The sequence below is a fragment of the Agelaius phoeniceus genome, chromosome 1 (assembly GCF_051311805.1).
Source record: "Agelaius phoeniceus isolate bAgePho1 chromosome 1, bAgePho1.hap1, whole genome shotgun sequence".
Classification (NCBI taxonomy): domain Eukaryota; kingdom Metazoa; phylum Chordata; class Aves; order Passeriformes; family Icteridae; genus Agelaius; species Agelaius phoeniceus.
In genome coordinates this window covers 53,374,240-53,398,299 of record NC_135265.1, presented here as the reverse complement: position 1 = coordinate 53,398,299, position 24,060 = coordinate 53,374,240, and the positions used below count along the sequence as shown (strand labels likewise).

General features: G+C 39.9%; 1 protein-coding gene across 10 annotated transcripts in view; it reads left to right on the top strand.

Moving 5' to 3' along the window:
* The window catches only part of HECW1 (HECT, C2 and WW domain containing E3 ubiquitin protein ligase 1), a 252,330-nt gene that overhangs the window by 186,817 nt on the left and 41,453 nt on the right, over positions 1-24,060 (top strand). For all 10 annotated transcript variants that reach the window (XM_077179006.1, XM_054655134.2, XM_054655124.2 and 7 more), the window contains 9 exons: positions 2,954-3,104; positions 7,439-7,569; positions 10,142-10,263; positions 13,148-13,333; positions 13,949-14,083; positions 19,333-19,438; positions 19,617-19,713; positions 21,626-21,709; positions 22,716-22,825. In XM_077179006.1, coding sequence (XP_077035121.1) covers positions 2,954-3,104; positions 7,439-7,569; positions 10,142-10,263; positions 13,148-13,333; positions 13,949-14,083; positions 19,333-19,438; positions 19,617-19,713; positions 21,626-21,709; positions 22,716-22,825 — 1,122 coding nt within the window. The remainder of the gene's footprint in view (positions 1-2,953; positions 3,105-7,438; positions 7,570-10,141; positions 10,264-13,147; positions 13,334-13,948; positions 14,084-19,332; positions 19,439-19,616; positions 19,714-21,625; positions 21,710-22,715; positions 22,826-24,060) is intronic.

Genomic DNA, 24,060 nt, shown 5'->3' with positions numbered 1-24,060 from the left:
GCTGTGAAATATGACTTGCCTGATGGAAGGGGATCACTGGAGAACAGAACCAGTACTCTCACATCCCTGTCCCATGCTCTAGCATGCTCTTACTGTGAAGGTTAGATAGAGGTTAGTCCTCGTAGTAGTCACAATCTTATTTTACCTGGAAAACTTAACAAAACACCCTGAGGAAATTTGGCTGCTTCCTAGATCATCTTTACCCCTAAAGTAGGATGCAGGGACTTGAGCACAGCTTGGAAGCAGAGTTCTGCCTGTCTGTTCACCTGTCAGTCTGTTTGTCTCACTGTGCAGGTATCTATCCATCTGTCGACAAATCTGGTATCATATTCAGGGAGCTTCAGTGACTTGTGTGACTTACAGGCTGTCTTATGGGAAGGTAGGAAGTACACCTGCTACCTGCATACAACTAAAGTTGTACCTGCCACCCTCTAACAGCCTTGCCAAGTAACCAAAAGGAGTTACTCAGCTGACTAGAAATGCTACTGCAAGAAGCATGAGACACACAGTTTATAATATTTTAGCATGCCAGTGTCAGCCCATGGTTTCAGGTGGACATACCCGTAAAGCAGCAAATAAAGCAGCACTCGCTGACAGGTGTAGTTCGTGTCTGTACATACTGCTTGCTGTATGTCTGACACATCCAACAGAGATAGCCTTCCTGAAGTCATAATTCACTCTGACCTCATGTTTTCACTGTGATCTCCAAGCTCTGGACAAGCTTCTTTACTCCTAAGTTTCCAAATATCATGCTTAGAAGCTTAGGAACTCTAAGTTGTATTTAATTACTGCAAAACAGCCTGTAGACCTCATGGTGCACAGGGATCTATTATAAAATCTTGGTTGGCTGTGTAACTGTGTAAACTTTGTTGGCTGTATAATAATATTTATTCTTGCTAAGTGTCCATCAGCAGGCTTTGGACCAATATGACCAACTGGTGTCTTCTGTAAGCTGTCTAGAGTGTGGTTCTACAGCACTGCATACAAGCTTCTAATTCTCTGTCGACCTATATCATTCTTAACTTGTTACAAGGTACAGCAGTAGTGTGGAGTGAGAGCTAGGATTTGTTCTTTGCCAGAAAACAGCAAGGAAAATTAAGATCTTCATGATGTTGAGCTGAATCATCTTTGATCTGGTCAAGGTTATTTCCTTGAGGAAACCACAGATAATGCATAGCTCCAGAAGGACCGTTTCCCACCCACAGTGGTACACCTGCCACCAGTGCCAGCATGCTCAGCAAGGCTCTGGCCTTCGACCTGCCTAATGTGTCAGTCTGATTTACCTCAATGTGCATATGTTGTATTTGATGTGCTTTTTTCTCTGTCTTATGTTCTAGATGTGGTTTTCACAAAGCTGTGATCTTGTTCTTGAAACAGCTACCACATCCTTGGGAAACTTTACTTGGAGGAGGAAGAGAGAGTCCTCTCCTTAAATACCTCTCCTTAAATAATGTAGTGATTTTCACAGTTGAGAGATGCTGCATGTGTGCCCATGGTGTGACTATAGGGTTTGTGTCTTTAAGGACTTTGGTAGCTTTGAAAGAAGCCATGCATGTCTTTATGGCTCTTCTTGTCTTGGAGTCTTACAGAAAATTTCTCCAAGGACTCCGAGCACACATCTTTTAAGGTCTGTGGGATTCAGCTGTCAGGGGCAGCTAGCCATGGTCTTCAGACAGCCTACACTTGTCTGGGATAAAATATGGGAAGTAGGTTTAGTTGGGGCCAGCATTCAAAGGATGGGAACTGATCATGAAGGATAGGTTTCCAAATATAGTAGGAAAAGGTGCAATTTCCATCCTGCTCTCAGAGAATAGGAAATGAAATACATAAAGTATGAAATTCAGATGATCCTGAATTTGATCATAGAAAACCATAGGAGGAGTGAACTCGTCAGGGAAGATGGTATCATAGTAAGAATATGGAAATATGAGGAAGTGTTTCCCCTCAAAGGTAATCACCATATGTGGATTTGTGTGTGAATGCAAGTGAGGTTTGCATCTAAACTCGTGTAGAAAGTATGTGCATGTATTTACACAGATGTGTCATCAGCTGATGGGTCATGTGGGAATTTGAAACTAGCAAGCCTAATTTATTCCACTTCTCCATGCATTCCAACCAGTTTGATACATGGCTTTGCTAGCTAACTCACTTCTGAATTTCTTCTGTTACAAACTATTTTTTTATCAGCATTACCATTTTCCACAAGCCATCATATACCAAATAATTTTTAGTTTTCAATCATGGGAGAACAATAACAGTAGCAGGAAACAATAATGATAGAAGGCTCAATATTATTCTGCAGACTCTCAATCTAGTTTGCATTCATAAGAGCAATTCTCTGTTTAGATAGATTTCTAAGGTATGTCCAAAGAGTCTGTGATCAGTTTTCAGTGAAGCCTTTAATTGCTGTATGCTGTCCTTTGAAGCCAGTTAGCAAAAGGAAGAGAAATGAAGCATGTTTGTTCTGAAACAGAACAAAAAAGAAAAAATGGGATTTGCCATATTAGCTCAGATGTAATCTTCTTGTAAAGGTCGGTTCTTTGTGGCTACTCCGACCTGCAGTGAATCCAGCCAAGCAGTATCACTGATTGAAAAATTACCTCATCCTTTTAAAAATGTAGCCCCTGTGTGTCACTAGTTTTTTCATGTGCTGTGGTAGTGAACTCCATGGCCTACCTGTGTGCTGTGTACGAAAGGTTTCTGTATATGCATATACTGCATATATGTATATATAGACAAGCAAATAATAGATACACACACTTGAATGTGTACTTTGAATATATACACATGGTATGTATTGCATGTAGGCTATATATCTATATATATATAGTATCTCCTGTGTGTATATACCCTGTCTGTGTGTGTGTGTGTGTCTGTATATACCTCCCACACTCAGGTTTTCTGGAAGGCATCCCACTGACAGCATCACCCCTTCCTTTTGTTCCAACCCTAGATTGGGAAGCTCGGATAGACAGCCACGGGAGAGTGTTCTACGTGGACCACGTCAACCGCACCACCACGTGGCAGCGGCCCACGGCTGCGGCAACGCCAGACGGGATCCACAGGTCTGGCTCCATCCAGCAAATGGAGCAGCTGAACCGCCGGTGAGCATTGGCACTGGAAGGGGAGGGAGTGTTCTTCCAAAGCATGGAGTCACTTCTGCTACTTAACTGGAGCAGTGCTATTGATGGGTCAGCACCTGGTGCTGTGCTGCAAAGCTTTTCGGGACCTGACTGGAGTTGCTGCCATGTCCGTGCGGCATTTCTACCCAAGCTAATTAGGCCTGTTGAAAGGTCTGTCTCCTTTTCCAGGGCAGAGCCCTGCTCTAATAGGACCATGCACATTTCCAGAGGTAGACAGGTCTGCTTAGTGTTGCATTGGGCCCTGTAAATCTGTCAGTTCATTCTGAGCTGGCTGAGATACCTCTTAACGTCATTTATATTTTAGCTTTGTTTGACTAGTCCACACATAGATTTATTTATCATTTTCTTCTCATGCTTGCTTTTTAGACTGAATTTAAAAGGAAAGAAAAAAATAAACAGTTGGTCAAAAATCTTCCATTTTTGCTTAAAAAGAGGGTTTGGGTTTTTTTTTTAATTCCCTGCTTACTATAATGACGCCATTTCTAGAAAAGGATAAGCAAGACTGAAATTATATTTTAATTATAGCATGTAAAATGCCACAAAATTTTTCTGGCTTTTTCTTTTGTGCTTAGAGAAAGATCTGCAGCTGAGAGAAGGGTGCAGAGTTTAAAAGTGCTCTTTTCAGAGTACTTTGAATAGTTTGGGAGCTCCTGTGCCCTTAATGAGGCAGTCTGGGAGAACTGGGCCAACTTAAACTGACACCATCAAAACACCCTTTAAGAATAATCCTTTTTTACCAAAATGCATTATTTTGTGTAGTATTTCATAGTATGTGTTATGTATGCAGAAATGAGAGAACCTGCCCAGTATTTGTTTTCATTATAGGTTTGCTCATAAGCCTCAAGCTGCCATGTTAATATTAAAAAAACAAAACAAAAACAAAAACAAAAAATCCCCAAACCTTGAGAAAGTGAATGTTTAATGTAGATTCTTTAGATTCTTTTAAGGGATATACATGACTTCTCTGCCATTTAGCATTGGTCTTCAAGAGGGATTTTAGCCATGTCAAAGTTCAGACTATTTGGCTACCACTTTAAAAAGTTATCTGCCACAGAAACCAGAAAGCTGTTGTGGAGATACATCCGTTTTTTTTTTTTTTGCCTTTTTTTTTAATCTTTTTTTTCCTTTTTTTTTTTTTTTTTTGAGGTTGAGCTCATGCAAGTGCAGAACAACCATGAAAGGAATAAATGCTTATAAAAGTGATTTACCATTCTGTTAGTTAAAGCAGGTTAGTCATTAAACCAACTATCACAGCAGAAACTGAAGCGTAGGCATCGTCTTTGCGACCTCCTTCCCTCATATTATTCAGTGTTTTCATGGAGGCTGTCTGTCTTGGGTATTATTTGATTATCACTGGTTTGGGTTGGGAATTGAGACTTAATAAGATTGATATTCTTTGAATCTCTCCGTTTTTAGTATTCATATATCCAGTTACAAAGGGAGAAGTATGGAGTTTCAGCAGTGGCAAATCTCTACTTATGCAAGTTCCATTGGAGACTTTGCAGTTTATTAAGCATGAAATGTCATGGCTTCTTGGGACTAAGGAAAAAAGCTGGTGATTCTCTCCTCTCTGCAAGGAGCTCTGTTGATTTGAGAAGTTGAATACAAAGATCTTCTGTTGTTACCTGTGAACTTTTCCTAAGATACTAATGAAAGGGATTCATGCTGAATCTCCTGAGTATTTGCCCTGTGGCAAGTAATTTTTGTAGTTTTAAGCTGGCTGTTATAATTTTTAAAGTTATTCTAGTCCTAAATCTAATTTCAGGTATTTCATGTCTCCACATTTCAGGAATGTCAGGATAGCTACTTTTCATAGTTATTATCAACACTCTGGAGGATTGGACTTTGTTTTAAGCCCTCATTTCAGAATTCTGTTTTGTCGTGTTTCAAACTTAATTATTTGAAATGTTTTTCAGCAAACACACCTGAGAGCCATTTTAGGTGAGGCAACAGCAAAAATAGACTTGCTGATAGAATTAGCAGCAGCCTGAACTTTTGCTCTAACCTCAAACAAAATTTGGACTCAACATCACTCCGCAGTTTGAAAAACCTTGGTGACTTTTCTTTTAAACAAATATACTTTTTTTGGCTTCCTGGTTTAATTTGTGTAAGGGAATGGAAAGACCAAAATATTACAAGGAAGCTTGGTATTTCCAGCCCAACCAAAACCACAAAGCTTTGGAAATTCAGCTTGAAAAAAACCCCATAGCTGTGATTAAACCTAGTCCTGCTTTCCTTCTGTGCTCCAAGCTTCCTTTTAGCTGTACAGGCCACTTGAGAATACAGGGAATGCAAAACTGGAATCCAGGTGTTGGGCAAACACCAAAGAAACATCCATGCTTCTAATTTTAAAGGCTCTTGCTCATTTTCTGGAGCACTACCTGACTTGCTTACTTGTTGGTCAAATAGATAACAGCCCTTGTTGTTCAAGCTCTCTCGAAAGGATACTTTGCAGCATATGTATGTCTAGACTTGTCTTTGCATTAGTTTGAAAGATAATAATCAACATAAGAAATTACAACCATCATGGTTAGGACAGCCACAATGTGGTATTTCTTAAGCTCCATTTCTTTGACAAATCACTTTGAAAGGAGACAAATTTCCAGAGGCATTCATTCCCATAACTTTTGCACTTCCAATGTTTTCTCCAATTACTTTGGCATTTTTGGGTATTTATATAAGGTGATTTTATAGTATTGAGATGCAAAAGAAATGCATAGCCTTTTGTTGGCATACAGCTGCTGTTGCTCTTTGAGGTTTGCCAGTGGGGATTTTCTACCATCTAATTAAATTGAAGGTACAGGGTTTTCTATATGTGTGCTTATATCCCTTGATTATATGAACTTGGGGGATTTTGTGGTTGGTTTTTCCTTTCCTTTCTATTGCATGTGGGTGTTGTAAAACTCCTGCAGTACTGGAATGGAAAGTTCATTCAGCTGCCTGCAGTCAAGTGAAAAAAGCTGCAAAATGTAGGTCTAAAACCAGAGGGTTTAAAACTGCAGTAAATTCATGCTGTTGCAAAACCTGCTCTCAGAATTTCTTTGTAAAGATGGATGTTTTCTTAAACTATCAAAATATGCACTAAATGTATCTTTAAATGACTTTGAGCATTGGAGGAAGACACATAGCATTGTGAAAGTTTAGTATAAATCTATTAAAACTTTAATTATTTTTTCCTAATTATCTCCAGCCCTTTCGCTTAAGATTGGCTTTCAGTGAGCTACTGGAGATTATGTCTTTTGAGATATCAAAAAGCCAAACCCTAACTGTTGTCTTCAATGATCCTGTGTCACTTTGAGGAACTTACTCATGGCTAAATTCTATTTGGAATAAAGCGTGCATTAACAAATAAAGAGACAGAAAGTAAGTAAAAATCTGTAAGTTGGATCTTGAGCTGAGGAAAGCAAAGAGTGTAAGTCAGAAAAATTAAAGACAAACAATGCTGGATCAGATTAAAAGCAGGCAGCAAAGCCATCCTGTTTCAAATACACACGGAAATGCCATGAAGAAAGAAGGATTAAAAATATCGGGATGGAATAAAAGCTAGTTGAAATAATTAAGAAAGTCTGTTTTCTAGCTTTGCTTTTCTTTCTCTTTCTAGTTCTTTCTTCATTATTATGCTTTCTTTTTCTTTCCTTCTCTCTTTCTGTATGAAATACATTTATAATACACATAAGACATGATCATAATTTGCCAGTAAAACATATTCATCAATTCATCTGTCACTATGAGTGAACAAGTTAAGGAGAATTTGATTTCTGTAGTGTGAATTCAAAACACTCTAGGCTATTTATTCTTCATCAGGAAAAGATGATTTATTTTCAGGATTCAGGAGGCACATCCAGTAATTTAATAAGAAAGACTGAAGGTTACCCAGTGCATCACAGGGTTGGTCCTTACTTCATTGATTATTCTTCCATAAGGCTAAATGAGAGGAGGAACCATGATCCACCTCTAGTTTTGGGTTCCAGGTGTCCAGATGTTTTAAAGGGAAGCCTCAAAGTAGCAACACATAGCCTAAATATGTGTTTAAAGTTTGAGTATTGCTAACTTGGCACCCGCTGTGTCTGTTTGTTAGTCACTGAGAAATGCCAAGTTTGCAGAGTACTGGTTGGCCCAAGTGTGAGCAGCTGCACCTGCTGCAAGAGAAGAGTCAGCTGTGCTCTTACTCTGTTGTACACAGAAGATAGAAATATTTGGATCATTCAGAAACAGTGCTGATTGTTAAAGCAAAAAGCAACAGAAAGCACCTCTGTTAACTAAATGTTGTTGTTCCTTTCTATGAATTTATCTAGGTACCAAAACATCCAGCGAACCATTGCAACAGAGAGGACTGAAGATGATGCTGTGGTAAACAACAGGGTGGAGAGAGTTCCCACTGGAGGAGGAAGTGACTCTGAGGCAGAGCCTTCCCAGCCTAGCCCAGGTATGGGACAGCAAAGCTTCTGAGTGGCATGTTCAGTGCCATTCAGTTCTGGGGAAATCTGCATTTTCAGGGGCAACTGGAATTTTATTATACCAGGTTGAAAAACCTAATTTAAAAATAAAAAAAAGGACCTGAAGATACAGTTTTTAGATGTGAAGCTACAAGCACAATGCTGGATACAACAGTTTCAGTTCTTTAACAATTACTAAGACAGACACAGCATTTTTACCTTAGTAAATGGCCACTTGAAACTAAAAAGAAAGAGGCATTTTGCTGCTACAAGGTGAATACTATTCACCTAGTAGTTGCAAAAATAGTGCTGTCTTATTTTTGTGGCCTTGTGATTTGTAGCATGGGGCATTTGCAGTTTATTTTTGCTAGGCTTGGCTTCTGCACTGCCACATTTGCCCATGTGATTGCACCTGCAGCGGCCCTGGCATCATGTATGAAATACTTGTGGTTTATAAAGGTGTGGTTTTGTGATAGCTGTGAGCTGACCTAAGTGTGGGCTGTCACCAAAGAAGGCACAGCTGTCTTTTTGCTCACCACTAATTTATGTGAGAGGACCCCATACCAGAGTTGAGAACTGAACTGCCTGAAAAATAGCCTGGCTTCTGGTCCTTGTCATTTACAGCCAGATTGGATCTTTCCTCTGGCTTGTTAGATAAGGACACAAGAGTTTTCCTTCAAAGCAGAAGAGGAAAATGTGTACCCAAGGCAGGATGGGACAGCAGGGGTCTCTTCTACTCTTTTTGGTGGTAGTCACACTCCTACCAAAAATGTTTTCTCAAAACGTTTGGGAAACCACAGTCTTAAATGTTTCTTTCAAGTAGGAAGCAATCAGTCTATTTGCCCAATCAATCTATAATTGCCCACTATGCAATTTGAGACCATGCAAAAATAACTCCCTGCTTTGTTAGCACCAGCAAAATGATTGACCAGTTGTCTTCCTTTGGATCACTCTTGCCTCCACCAAACTTTGTGTTCTGTATTGTCTGCCATGAGTAAATCCAACTTCTTGCTATCCTTTTGCCATCCCTCTGTAAATAGGATTGGTAATGGGAAAGAACCAGCACAGTGTCTGCTTGAATTTTCTTAGTTTTCCATGTTGAATAGGAAAAAATACATAGAGAAATAATAAAATTTTTAACAAGTTTAGAAAAATATTCTATTTTGCTTGTTTTGATCCATTAGGATTTTTAATTTGAAAATCAATTTTGGCCAAGGATGTTAAACATTTGATGCTCAAGTTTTCTTGTCATCTTTTGTATTGCAATTAAAGAGGGACTTCTACCTACAGTGGATCTTATAAGGAGATCCCAGTTCTCTATGTTAGGGAAGTGGAAATGAGGTACACATTGAATTATTAGTATTTATAAGTAATGTAGCCATTACTTGTAATAGGTATAATCATTTAGTATCATAGACAATAAAGTAGTAATTTAATAGGAGTTGCCACCACTAAATATTTTGTTCAGTTAATTATTTACCATGCACTCTTTTGTTTTAAACCCAAAGAGCTAATCAGTGTGATAAATGTTACCATAAGTTATTAGGAAATGGTTTTTGCTATAGATAATTGCTTTGCTTTTGGAAAAAAACATCAATATTGTATAAAATTCCAAGAAGTAGAAGGTCAATGATGGTGTAAACACATTAGGGAAAGAAAAAGCTGCAGTATTATACATTTGTTATTTGTCTTTTAATTTAAATGAAAAATGTCAGAAGGAATACAATTAAAGCACATTAATCTAGGTTCTAAGACAGTATAAATCAATTTAACTCCAGAAACTGATCCAGTTTGCAGTTTTAAATGGATAAAATAATATGATGTATGCAGCAAGAAGAAAAAAGAAGTTATAACTGATAGGGAAAAAAAAAAAAGAAATTTTATTTATTCTGTTGATGACATCTGCATCCAATTTTCTTGGACTGCAAATAAAATGTAGTTTTATTTGAAAATGCCAGAATGCCATAGCCATAATTCAATGGTAGGAACAATTTTTCTGGTAGCTAAAGAGCATCAAGAGTTTCTACCTCTACAGAATTACATTCTCAGTGCTCAGTTTTGCTCCTTTGCTTCATTAATTGATACAGATTAAAAATAATGCAATTGTGTTTGGTTTTGTTTTCTTTACCATACAAGTCCCCAAAACCTTGGACTTGTCAAAACCAGTGCAATTAAAGTAAAGTGTAATGCTGGACTGGGAGATCAGATTTTTCAAAAGTCAGCTGCAGGGGAAACCAGAATGGACCTGGGTGAACCAAATCATCAGCTGGTGAAAACTGCTGTGGTCACATTATACTTGGGGACAGCCGCAGACTTGACACAGAGTTTCATAAGCTACAGTTCAGGAAACCATCCAGCTCCTGCACTGCATCACTAAGCATAAAGCCATCCATCAGTTTGCTTGTCTTGGGAATGCCAAGGTAGGTGCATTGGGCAGGTGGTGGCTTTTTTATATCATCACTTCTGCAGCTGTTTCTGAAAGGTTAAATATAGACTGTGCTTGCCACTACATTAATAAGATTCTGTGTCTTGTTTGTTTTTGTTTTGGTTTTTTTTGTTCAGAGATTAGGAGGGAAGGTTCTCTTTCTCCTGTGAATTCTCAAAAAATCACCTTGTTGCTGCAGTCTCCAGCTGTGAAGTTCATCACCAATCCTGAGTTCTTCACTGTGCTGCATGCAAACTATGTGAGTAACTATGATTTGCTCTCTCACACTACTGATTTTTGAGTCCCAGTGCTGTGTCCCAGCTCTGCAAGGAGAATGCAAAGTGAATCTGAATTGTGTGACTTGGGGCTCAGTTGTCCTTTCTGAACACCAGACCAGGATGGGACACTACAGCCAGGCTGCTCCAAGGAGGCTCTTGCTGGGATTCTGCCTCACATGGAGTGTCCATAGTACAGAGAAGCTCATTAATGTTATTCTCCCAGAACAAGCAGGAACCCTTGGTTTCAGCTTGGTTGATTCTGTTGTCTGTTGCTGCAGGCAGTGAAGTTGTTGTCTTTTGATCCAACATCCTGAGAAATCTTACTCAGATACCACCAAGTCTTACTCAGATATCACCAAGGGAAACAGAGGGAAAAAACTTAACTCTTGCAATTTGCATTCCCAAAACAGAGGCAGGCATAACTGAGTGAAAGAAATACTGACTTGTGTCAGTGTAGCTATTTTGGAAAAAGCACAAATGGAAACAAATTTTTAAAATTCAAATAAATCAAATAGCTGGGTTTTTTTCCATTAATGAAGTAAAACCACACATTTTCTTGCAAACCTGGAGGGGGAGTGGAGAAAATGCAGTATCAGGAGGAAGCAGATAGGGCAGTCCCACAAGGAGATGCAGTCCTAATTTGCCATATCTGGAGTTTAGTTCAACAAGGCATCTAAACGTGACTTCTGACTATTTGGGAAGTCATCCATTTCTGGGTAGCAATGACCTTCCTTTTCAAAAGGAAGAGAAGGTAAAACACTGAGAGTTGCCTCAGCACAGCCTTTTGGCTAACTGCAGACATCAGGTTTGGGCTGTGGCACTTGGTGGATTGAAGCCAGCCGTCCATCTCCAAGCATCTGCCAGAGATTATCACCTATGAGATCCTGACAAGGAAGGGATGTATCAACTCATCTGACATTCCCTGAACTAGTTTGTGGAGTGCAGATAATTTCTTCCATTAGCAGGGTGATATATGAAGATTTATAGCTGGGAGCAATGTAATTTTTGACCAGCATGGTTGTTGGAAAAATGAGCAACTGATTCCACAGTTGTGTAAAGAACAGCTCACAAGAGACTAAATCCCAATTTTATTAGTCACTGAAACTAAAAAAAAGCAGAAAGGCAGAAAGAGGCCTTCAGTTTTATCTTAAAAACTTGTCTCTAATGTGAGGACCAGAATAATCCATTAAAACATCTGTCAAATGGTCATACAGATACCACTTGTACAGGAATAATGGCCCACATAACTTTTGCCGTAACATGAGTGTAATATTTTAACCACAAGCCCCTATTAAAATTTCAAGCTATTAATTATGGCACTGAAATTTGGATTGGAAAATATTATCCAGCAGTTAGAATTAAAAGGGAAAAGCTCTCATTTTTCAGATGTTTTATTTCCATTAAGAGATAAAACTACATTGCACTCTTTGTTTCCCTAGTGCAGCTTAGAGATATTCAAGGCAGTCATTGATCATACATTAGATCAAAATGCAACTTTTTTTTGTGTAGTAGGCTGGGATCTTAAAAATCTGTGACCATGAAGCTTTCCTGGGTTATAAGCAGGTAATATCTTCAGGGCAGAGATCATATCTCTGTGATTTCATAACATTTACCAACCCTTGCCATAATTAGGGACCTTGTGCTACAGGGAGCATTCTCAGTGGTGTCACCGCAATAAATCCTTACATAATAAAGATTATACCTGTAGATGTTTTATTGAATTATAGCGGTTAAAATGCACTAAATGCACATAAAAATTGAGAATTCAAAGCTGCTGGGTCAGATTCTCTGGACATATTCCAGGTCTGCACACTGGAGCTCACTTCACTTAAGACAGGAGTCCTCCAGTGATCTTTATTACTCTAATGAGTCATCAATCCTTTGGGCTGACCAGCAAACCAAGACACTCATTTTCTCTCTAGTAAAAGGTTCAGGAGATTTTTGTGAAGTTTCCTACTCTGTTTTAAGGAGCTTTTTCCCTGAAGTGAAGGATTCAAAGAGTAGCCTGTGAATGGGCCTGTGTGTTGTTAGCACAAGTATTATTTTATGATGGTCTATCATTGAACACATTGAACAACACATATTGAACAACAAATTTCAATTCACTGGGCCCCTATTCTGCAATCAGATCAGTTCACTCCCTTGAGCTGCCTCAGGCCACCTTCCCCTAGAGGTGTATTTAATGCCCATTGTGAGATACAACTCACTGCCTGAGGGGTGACATTCATTGGACTCATGGAAATGTCTCCATCTGACAAGCTTTGTAGTCATCGCAGAAACAAATGCTCCATTCCAGGAAACAATTCACATCTTCCAAAAATAGACAATTAAAAAGTGTCTGTTCTTGTTCTGTGGCTGTAAAGTCATCATAAAAAAGGTAGCAAGCTCATATGGAGACATCTGCACTGGGGTCGTGCACATGTAAGTTCATCAGTCCTATCACGCACATCTTGATTTTAATTATAGCAAAAATAGATGAGCACAGCTCTCTGTGCATCTCTCTGGCACTGCCGAGGCACACAAGCAGTGTTTCTGTCAACCAATAATAGCAATGAAAGGGTCAACTACATGCACCTTGAATGTGTGATGTTTCAGCTGACCATTTTTGAAGTGCATTGAGAACAGTTAGTTTGTTCTTACACAAGCTAACTGTGTATAATGTGTGGGATGTTTCACTTTCCAGATTGTATTTCTTAATTCTGCATATGCATGTAAAGTTGTCATTGAAATCAAAACAATGAGATGGAAGTGTTTCTCAATTCCAACAGGATTTGTTTCAGTTCTTTGGGCATGTGGCCAATGAAATAACCAAATATGTTTTGACATCAGAACTGGGTTTCTTCCCTTCTGTTATCCATCTCACAGAGTGCCTATCGAGTTTTCACCAACAGTACCTGCTTGAAGCACATGATTCTGAAGATTCGTAGAGATGCTCGTAATTTTGAGCGGTATCAGCACAACAGAGACCTAGTAAATTTTATCAACATGTTTGCTGATACCCGACTGGAGCTTCCTCGTGGCTGGGAGATAAAAACTGACCAGCAGGGCAAGGTAAGAGTGCCAACAAAACTAATCACTTGTTTAACACAGCACTTCAGACTACATGATTATTAAAAGTTTCTTCCTTCTTGACTCAAAATCAGTGAAGATTTGGTTTAAACAACACAAGCAGCAAGGAGTGTTATTTTAGAAGCAGGAAAAAAGCTTCAAAGTTTCAAAGCATTTCTAGTTTTCTGTAGAATATTGTACCAAAGCAAGGCAGCATTGGACTGACAACAAAGTTTGAGCCAGAGTAGATCTGTTGTGACTGCAAAATTTGACTCAGCTTAATTCTCTACCTCCAATTAAGCTTTGCTGACTGACCTCTGGGTCCACCAAATAGGTTAAAGCAGCATATCCCAATGATATTATTCCCTCCTGTCTTGTGTACATCATGGCCATTGCACATGATTTTGGTCTACACAGCTTCAGATATTTTCTAAGAGGTATTCTAGCTTTGAGTAGGCCAGTTGAGTCCTGTTGTTTGCAGGTGCCTTCCATGGACTATATTTATCCAGGGTATTTCCCACATACAGTTGCCCGTGGTTTTCCTGCTGCGTTCCCACGATACCATCACAGGGTTGTCAGTCTTCTTATTAAAGGAACCATTGTTCCTTTGTGTTTCAGTCTTTCTTCGTTGACCACAACAGCCGTGCTACCACCTTCATAGATCCCAGGATCCCGCTGCAGAATGGGCGTCTCCCAAATCACCTGACTCACCGGCAGCATCTCCAGCGGCTCCGTAGCTACAGCGCTGGAGAGGTAACTGTGCTCATTTCAACTCAGGAACTTTTGGCATCAGTCTTCTCTGGAATGATAAGAACTTCTTATATTTTAAAAGCATTGAAACAGACTGTCTTGGGAATATCTATCTTCCAAAGACAATAAGGGATTTTTTTGTCTTTCTGAAGGGTTTATTTCAGAGCTTGGTAGTTTATATTTTGATGGTATTTGGAATAAAATAATAAGCAAATAAAGCATAACTGAAGTGATGACAGAATAGATTTGAAGAATCCATATTGGACGTCCTGGCCTTGCTTTACTTAAGTTATTCATTAATTTTTTATAGTCTGATACCTCATATGTTTCTTCATTCCCCACTGTGACACTGTGCTCTGAAAAGACAGATTCCCTAGAAGTAGTGCAGTAATGTATGCTGAGGTTTGCTTTCCCAGCTTTCAGTCACATTAAATATCTTTCCTATATATCATGGGGATGATTTTTATCACTGAGGGCCACGGACAGGATTGAAAGAAGCATAAATACTGTGTTTATATTGTGGATTTAAATAGGAAAAAGTACCCGCAATCAGATTTTTCATATAGCAAATCCATACATTTAAACATTTGTAAAGATTGTTGCTGAATAGAACTAGAGATGAACTATGGTGAAAGGATCTTTCTCTTCCACAAAAATATCCAGAGAAATGCTTGTGAAATTGGCATCAAAATTTATTGCAGCAGGACCAGTCTGAATACCTCTCACTGCCAGGTAGGTTGGGATTAGGAGCTAAACAGGGTGTGAGGTCAGTTCTTCAGGACCAAAGGCAAACCAGGCATGAGTAGCTGGGGCAGGTTCTCTCCATCTTGGGTGAATACAGCACCATATTTTCTGAAGATAGAAGTGTATCAATGGATCTGTTTCAATCACATCTTCCCACCAGCTTAGCAACTTCCCTCTGCCAGCAGCCTTCAGTTTAGTGTTGATTGAATTCAGTTGCTGTGATTGAATTACTGGCATGACTGTGGTTTGGTTGCCACCTGCACTGTGATTCGTGCTCGGGCCCATGCTTGCCTGAGGCTTGCTTGTAAATTTGCCATGTCAGGGACAGAAACACCCCTGAACAATTCAGATGACCTCGCCCAAAAATACACTTGGTTTTGCAAGCACTGGCAAGGCTGGCAAGGAGCAATATGCAATAAACCCCCAAAAAGCCAGTAAAGGGTAGGAAATCAAAAGTATTGAATACTTTTGAGTAATGATTATCTAGGGAAATGAAAAACTGTTCTTTGAGGCCACTGTTCTGGCATTATCAGCCAATGAAATAGTCACCTCCCAGTCTTGGTGGCCCAGGTCCCACAGTGCTTCTATGCCCTTGTCATAGACAAACTTCTTTGTTGTAGTCAAGTAGCTTCCCATTTGGAAGTGTCTGCTGCTGCACTGGAAGGACTCCCATTGATTTCCAAGGACTTTGGATTGGTGCCTAAAAGTCCCTCATTTACAAGGAAAATATTCAACCCTTTGCAGCTCAGTCCATTTATTAAGAGCCTCATGTTCCATGCCATTTTCTCCAAGTGCATTTGGATGCTCTTTGGCCTATAAATCATGTCTGTAGCCTCACACGTGGGGCTTTGTCCTTGCCATGTGTCAGCTGTCTGCAGTCTTGCTGGTTTCTTTGCTGAGCAGATGGTGTGGCCTCTGGAAGCTGTCACCAGGACAGTATGAAGGACCACGAAGGACAGCTCACCAGTTTTCCATGTTATATACATGTGTCAAAGGACCCTGAAAGACATCAGAATAGTGAAGTTGTGGTTGCCAGAGAGGGCACAGAAAAGAGCCAGGGTAATGAAATAAAGGACCTCTGCAAAAATTTCCATTGTTCTGTGTAGATTACTGATATTAAATGGTATTATATATTAATTTGAAAGAAATGCTACAAGTTCTTTATTAAGCACTTTTTTAAGGGTTATCAATCTTTTACAGGAGAAAGGTGGTTGTTGCTGCTCTTAGTTATCTGATTTTTGGAAGAAAAGGTCAGTTAGCTATTGTGGCCATCAGTAACTAAAGTATAGGTCACTAAGTGATTCATTTCCTTCTGAACATTCTATAAACAGAACAGTTTGTAAGCACTTTCCATTCCCTCTAAAGGACTTCCCATCTGCAGTGAAAGTCAACATCCATGATTACAGGGTAGAGATTTTAAAGACAGAAAGAGGAAGGAAGCAGGCATCCACAAGGGAGAGGCAGGAGGTGCAGAGAAGGTGCTAGAATATGGCAATATATACATCTCCTTACCAACCCAAACCATAACAAGCAAGTAGAAGGATTCAAATGGGCCTCTGAAATCCAGCAGCAATATAAAACCCAGGAAAAGATATTACATCTTGAAAGGTTCCTCTGGCAGTTTGGACTCTCCACTCTGGTTGCAACATCCCAGTATCAATATCAAAGCTATTAAAACCTGACATAAATCTGTCAGTAACTCTGCACTACATGAACCAGGTCACTAAATCATTGGAGGGGGTCACTCTTTATTTTTTATTAGAGAATAATGTGCTAATCAAAATTAAATTGTTCAATTAGAAAGTTAAAGTAGACAAGACGATTGTGACTGAACACTAAATTGGAGCAATCAATTGTATTCTATTAGCTAAGAGTGGAAAGAAAATTGTGAGCAAAATGGAAGTTAATTAGAGGGCTGTGAATTTTCCTGTTGTGTTGCCAGAGAAAAATTGTTTGGAGGTGTACATGTGCAAAGAACAAACACAGCATGAGCAATGCCTAGGGATGGTGATGAAGAGAATTACATCACCAGTTTATTGAGGTGTGTACCCAGCTGGATTCTTAGCTCTTAAACCAGAACTGGGAAGATGGGAAGAGGGGAGTGAAAGTTTCTTTTCACAGGCACTATACACATTTCCTTCCAAAATTCTTGCTCCAGGAGAAATATGTCCAGGCACTGGAAAGCTGAAAAAAGGAATAATGACAAGAGCAAGAGGAGGATCCAGGCCCAGGCTGGGCAGAAGTACCATGCAGTTCCCAAGTGATGAGCAAATAACACCTGGTGCTAATTTTTATGGGAGATACATTTAACTCCTCTGTTACTCCTCCCTTTCCTCTTTCTGTCTTCTGGTCAGTAAAATGTGTAGCAACAAGGCCTTAGGATTTGTCTTTGTCAAGGATGAGTCAGCGATCACCTTTAAAAACAGGCTCACCCACCATCTGCATTCCCTTGCAAGTCTGTTCTACAAGGACCTGAGGAATAGGCATCCTCACCTGAACTCCAGGACCCCCTGGAAGTGAAGAAGCTGAGCCCAACAAAGCCTTAGCAGCCTCCCACACATCCTATCTAGTACAGCTGGTCCCGGGCCAGTGTGTAATCCTGGCCATGCTGCCGACAAACAGCCCAGGAAATGGCTGCTCCCACACGGGCCCCATGCCCACCGTGGCAGTGGATCACAGGGCACCTCTTGCACCCTTGCAAGGTTCTCCCCTGTGCCATAGCATGGAGTGAATGCTGTAAAGACCACTGTTTACTGGGGTGGATGCCTGGGTCACAGGGGAAAAGCTGCCTAAGCCTGATCTAAACTTTCCTTGTGAGCTGGCCTGTGGGGGTGTGAGGAGGAGACAAAGGCAGTGAAAGGGTACAAGTGAAATCCTAACTGGATGATGAAGGGAAACATTCACCATGCACTTGCACAGCAGTTTTGTGTTTTAAATGACAGCGTGTTTGATTAGAATAGTTAAGATTTTTCATTGTTTAACCTGTGTGTTGACATGTATCGAATGCATTGACTGGTATCTTGTTATGTGTAAACATTTTAAGCTTTATGGGCTCCAAAAGGCAGCTTGCCAGGCACATTTAGCTTCCCAGTTTCTGTGTATATCCAGTTGGAAGACTTGGCTTTCGGCTGTACCACTGAAAATGGGTTGGCACCATTTGCTTGGATGCAGAGCTAAGCATTTCAAATATTGAAGTTGGGGCGATTTCTTCCTGAAGTAGTTGCCAAATGCTATAATTTGTGCAGTGAGAAAGGAGCAGCTATTAGCCCAGTGGAGTGGCAATTGGAATTCCTAATGCATCTTGTCCTGATACAGCCTCACACTGTAGTCACAAGACAGGAGGGACTGTCTTTAAACTGAAAGAGGGTAAGTTGAGATCAGTTATTAGGAAAAAAATTTACTGTGAGGGTGGTGAAGCACTGGAACAGATTGCCCAGAGAAGCTGTGGATGCTCCATGCCTGGAAGTGTTTTAAGACCAGGTTGGAGAAGGCCCTAGTAACCTGGTCTAGTGGAAGGTGTCCCTGCCTGTAGCAGGGTTGTTGCAATTAGATGATCTTCAAGGTCCTTTCCAACCCAATCCATTCTATGATTCCTCTCTTGGCCTCACCGTGCCCATATTCTGGAGGAAAACATGAGAGACAGGTGGGTTCCCCTCAACTTTCACAAGTCTCCAAAAGGTTACCCAGCAAGTAATGCCTTAGTGCAAACATTGCCAGATGTCATTGTTTGCCTTTTAATATCTTCATACCGAAATGTCTTCTCACCTTTTAAGAAATCTGCCTTTCTGACACGATTCCTTTCACTAGATAGTGTATTTGGAACAGTGGCTTTCTTTAAGTGCCTCAGTTAAGGGGCAGTGAAAAATTTCCTTCTTACTACTCCTTTTATCAGGTCTTTGGATAACATTCTTATTTCCAGTGTATACAATTCAATTTCTGGTTATGCAAGTTAGTCAGCCTTTTGGGATGATACAGCCTTTTTCTGTGCTGTGATCTACATAGATATGCCTTCCTCATGTTATTTCCACTATTAAATTTCCCTTCAACAACACTGAGTGAGCATTGCAGCATTGTGGGGTTTTTCTCTTTTCAAAAACATTGCTGTAAAAACTTTGAAGTAATGCAGTTATGCTAAAACAATACATGTTTGATACTACAGAGTATGTAGTGTGATACTACAGAGATTTTATTTTCATTGAGCCAGAGATATCCATCACTGCAATACCTACATTAAAGTGCATTTACTTCTGGACTCTGGTGCCTTCAGCACTGAGGAGGTGTGATAGCTCTGGATAATGGTGTACCTTCATTTGGAAGCACAGAATTACTTGCCTTTTTTAAGCTGACTGGAGTATAAACTGTAATTTTCATGAATGCTTTCTGCCCTTCGGTCAGCATCATGGACCATTCGGAAGGTTGCAGGAGTAAAAATGACAAATCTTTTACCTGACTGATGAACTACTGGTGGTCAGTTTTGATCATTCTTTTCCTTTTCTCTGATGTTGTAGGCCTCTGAAGTCTCTCGAAACAGAGGAGTTACTCTGTTGGCCAGACCAGGCAATAGTCTTGTAACAGCTATCCGAAACCAGCACCATCACGAGGCATTACCTCTGGGTAAGCCAAGTTGGTTTTTTAATTCTCAAAGCTCACAAAGGTGGGTTTTAGGACTTCTCATCAGCTGTGTGCTGCACTGCCTCATGTTGCCCTGTGCCTCACTGGCAGCGCAGTGTGCCCCTGTGGAGTTCTGGTGATGTGGCAAATAAAGCCTCTGGTTTGATTTTACCTTTTCCAGCTTACAATGACAAGATTGTTGCATTTCTACGCCAACCCAACATTTTTGAGATGCTGCAGGAGCGTCAGCCCAGCTTGGCCAGAAACCATGCACTCAGGTACTGCTTTTTGCCATACTGCTGTACCCTACTTCCAGAAAGTGCTTTTTGTAGTGGGGAAAACCAAATTCTAGTAACTGTAGTACAACAGATGAACTTGGTTCTCCTCTGGAACTGCCACCATTAAAGAGTAGATGGGAACCACCAGGATCCATGTGGTTACTATAGTTACTTTCCACAGACATCCAAGAAGTAAAATAAATGTGGTCAAATAATGACCAGAAACTCTGCCTTCACCTGCAATTATCACTTTGCTTTTCAGAAGATAAGAGTTAAAAGAGTGTTTGGATGGAAGTCAGCAGCAAAACCCCAATAAGTCCAGCAGAGCCAGGATTTTGCCTCATGGTTGGATTTCCACCCCTGTCATGGATATAGTCACCCTATACATTATAAAGTAATAGAAGCATTATTATGAAGTGGGTTGTACTATTGTCTTTAATCTTTCTCACTTGACTTAAAGGTAGTAATTTCCAAAGCAGTTATATTGTATGAAACCCATTCCTTTCCTATTAGATTTTTTAAAAACAGAAAAAAACAGAACCAATCACCAATACAGCTTATACTCATTCGAATTCCAAAGTTCGAATTAACTGATTTTGGCCAAGAACTTAAGCTGGTGTTAATCAATGTCAGAGGTGCCCATATGCACCAGCTGAGAGTTTGACCAAGAGTTTAGGTTGTACCATGCAGTCAGAGGTGTGGCTGCAGGACTGCTGCAGGAGGAGAGGGCCTCTAAATTCCTGCAGTGTGCTTTTGCTGGTACCCTTATTGACTCCTCATTTACCTCTGAGGGCCAGACAAAAAATTTTTTGGGTGTAAGGATTAGACTTCCTTCTGGAGGGATTGATACATGCAAATAAAATGAGAAATAGAATGAAAAATACTCTCAGTATTCAAGATGTACATTTCTGTAACTGAGAAATTTTTATCTTCACCATCACATTATTCCAGACTATTTTTTTTCCTCAGCTGTAACTTGAATTCTCATTTCCCAGAGAACAGATAACGCTTTTATCTCCTTTTGAGCAGAGAACAAAATTGACCAGTGATAGGGGCTATACAGCTTATCCAGTGCATAATGAGATTTGTAACAGGATATTGAGCCTTTTGCCTCTAGGTCATTGCTGATTATACCTTGGGCCAGGAGTGATCCAAGCTACTGTCTAATGCTCATGCAGCAGGTGTTAAGCAAACTCTTAGGATGCAAAGTCCATCTTTTATGGACCTTGATTACAAGGTTGTAGAGATCATCCTTGACTTGAGATATAATATTTTGACTTAATACCAGAATAAAAATATTTGGACAATGCAATGCTTTAGAAACACACTGATAGGCTGGGGTGTAGATGCATATCTTTCATGATCCTAATGATAGGATCCTATCCTATGTTTTCCAGTTTTTATTAACAAAAGGTATGATTTTACACATACAACTCATATTACACTGGATAACCTCTATGTGATTAATTCATATCAATATATGTTAGAGTGTTATTTCCCAGATGGAACTGACAGAGGGAAAGGAAGTGATATTACTGCTAATTCTGTTAAAAAAAGGTGCTATGTTAGTTGTAGGCTTACACAAAAAATCTGCACTTGGTGACCTGACATGTACACATGAAACTGGAGGACTAAGAATCATTCTGTTCTCTAAAATAGGGAATAAAATCTCTTTCTTTTGGATCAGTAAACTGGGTTATGGAGACAGAATTTTTTTTGCAAGTTTGTTAGGAAGATTAAAAAATGAATCAGGAATATAGGATGTTTGCCATTTTTATAAGGAATTAACAGAAACTGGCAAAATACCAAAGAATAACTACTCTGTGCATGGCTCAAGCTGTGATAATGGCATGTTTTTTTCTGGTTTTGTATTTTTTTTCTTCTCCTCTCCATAATATCACTTATATTTCAGGGAGAAGATCCATTACATTCGGACAGAGGGTACACATGGGCTTGAAAAGTTGTCGTGTGATGCAGATTTAGTAATTCTGCTGAGGTAATCAATTTGATCAATAGCATAATGTCATTACTTACAGTACCAGAGAAACTATCTGGCTCTTTCTCAGCATAATTGAAAAGATTTTGTTAAATCAGGTCATACTGATAGCCATCCAAAATGATTCAGCCAGAGTCAATCTGTCAATTTGTACTTCCTGGAAGGCAGCCTCCAACAGTGCAGTAAATCCAGCCAGCTCAGTCAGTATGGCTGCTACCATCAAGGAGCAGATAAAAAAGAATCAGCTCAAAACGTTTCGTTTTAATGGGAAAAAATCTTGTTTTTTAAAGAAAGAAAAAAAAAAAACAAAAAAGAGAGGGAAAAAATCCCTTGTCTTTCTCACTATAATAATGTAATTGCTCATGAAATTGATAATTTTACTGCATCACTGCTGCCACACATGCATGAAACCTCAATGTCCAGTGCAGTGGGCATTGTCTGGGTAATGAAGATAAGGCTTCAGTTTGTACTGGAACCAGAGAGCTTGGTCTTTAGGTCCTGCTTCTCTTCAGTGCAGCTAAGAACTTATTTTATTGTCTTGGTCTGAGATGGGAAATGTTGCATTACCCAGGTGGGGTTGGTGTGCTGTGATAGCACTGCCTAATGCAAGAAGTTTACAACTTATTCCCATCATTTCAATTCAAGCAGTCAGAGCACTGAACTACATGAAAATGGCCCAAGTAAAACAGCCTGGGAGACAGAGTGTGTGTCTTCACTTCTTTTTGCTAATGTGTTGAATGTGCTCCTGTTTTCTACATAGCCTCATGTCTTTGCTCTCCATCAGTGACTGAGCTATCATGTTAGCATCAAACATCTATTAATATTCATTTTGTTCTTCATTGCTAGTGACTAGGCTGTCTTTGGGAAGCCTATGGAGTTTTTTAATCCATGAGCTCAGAGATGCACCCAAACATCTGACACAATGATCTTGCACCGTGCTGCGTATTTACATTCCTTCATGTGATGAATGTGAACTAAATATCTCCCTATGACTTTTTGCATGCAGCCTTTTTGAAGAGGATATCATGTCCTACATACCACTGCAGGCTGCCTTCCATCCAGGTTACAGTTTTTCTCCTCGCTGCTCACCCTGTTCATCACCCCAAAACTCTCCAGGTAAGGAGATGGGAAAATTAGAACAAAATCTTGCATTTGTGGTATTTCTTCTAATAAATAGAAAAGAGCAGATTCAGAGCCAGCTGTCAGCCTTCTAGTTCCAGTGCCCACTCTGAATCTGATCCCAGCTGCTTTTTTTTGCTGGGTCAGTTTCCAGTGCTGCTGTGTGACTATTGATACACGTACACCTTTTGATATCACTGGAAAGGATTGGGTGGTGTACTCCAAGCATAAGTCACTGACATGGAAGCACATTCATTTTATGTGACAGCAGCCAAGAGAACCTTCCAAACTGAAGGTGTGTTGCAGGACTTCCAGTACCCCTGTAAAGTTCAGTCTCCTCCACTCAATGTTCCAAAAACTTCTCTTCTTCCCTAGGCACATCTATTTTGAGACCTGAGGGGATCATCTTCATCATCTAGCCTGACCTCCCGTGCTGAACCCATTAACTTAGGTTCGACAGGAAACATATTTTCCAGAAAGACATGCTGTCTGAGAAGGTTATTTCCAGCTGTGCTATGTCTCTGAAGTTATTGTTTATGCTATAGAAATTTGAGGAGCTAATGTCTCCCTTTTGCCAAGAGACACAACCCCCACCACAGTCTCACTTTGTGGCTGTGTGTCCAGTGGCCATTTTGAGAGAATCAACAGAAATGTGATCTGAAGAAATCCATTTTTGGTGGAGCTTTTTGAGCATGCATTTAAATTATCTGATTTCAAACAAAATTAAGGAACAAGAGAAGTTCAAATCTTGAACGTGGATGTGGAAAATGGAAAGGTTTTTTGATGTGAAGGAGATAAATGCTAAACCCTTCTCTACAGGAGAACTGTGTTCTGTCAGAATGTCCTATTTTCATTAATGAGTTTTAACACCATTGTGAGTACAAGTTCCCCTTGTCTATATCAGGACAGGTCATAAGCAAGTCTCCTTCAGGACAAGAATCCAAGTATATGGCACAAATGTGACTTAGGAGACTGTTCTTGTGAAAACACAAGGGCAAATACTCATTTCCAGCAACACACTGTCTTCTTGCTAATTTCTGTCCTGGTTATAGAGCCCATGAGAGCACCCCTTCTCTTATGTCCTGGGGGAAAACAAAAGGCTGACAGAAGAAAGAAGTGTTGCAAGGGATTCTCTTTGTGCTGCATGTATATACACCTTTCTGTTTTACCAGCAGAGACAGTAATGTCCTTCCCTTATGGCAATCATGATACTTTGGGCTCCCACTAAATGT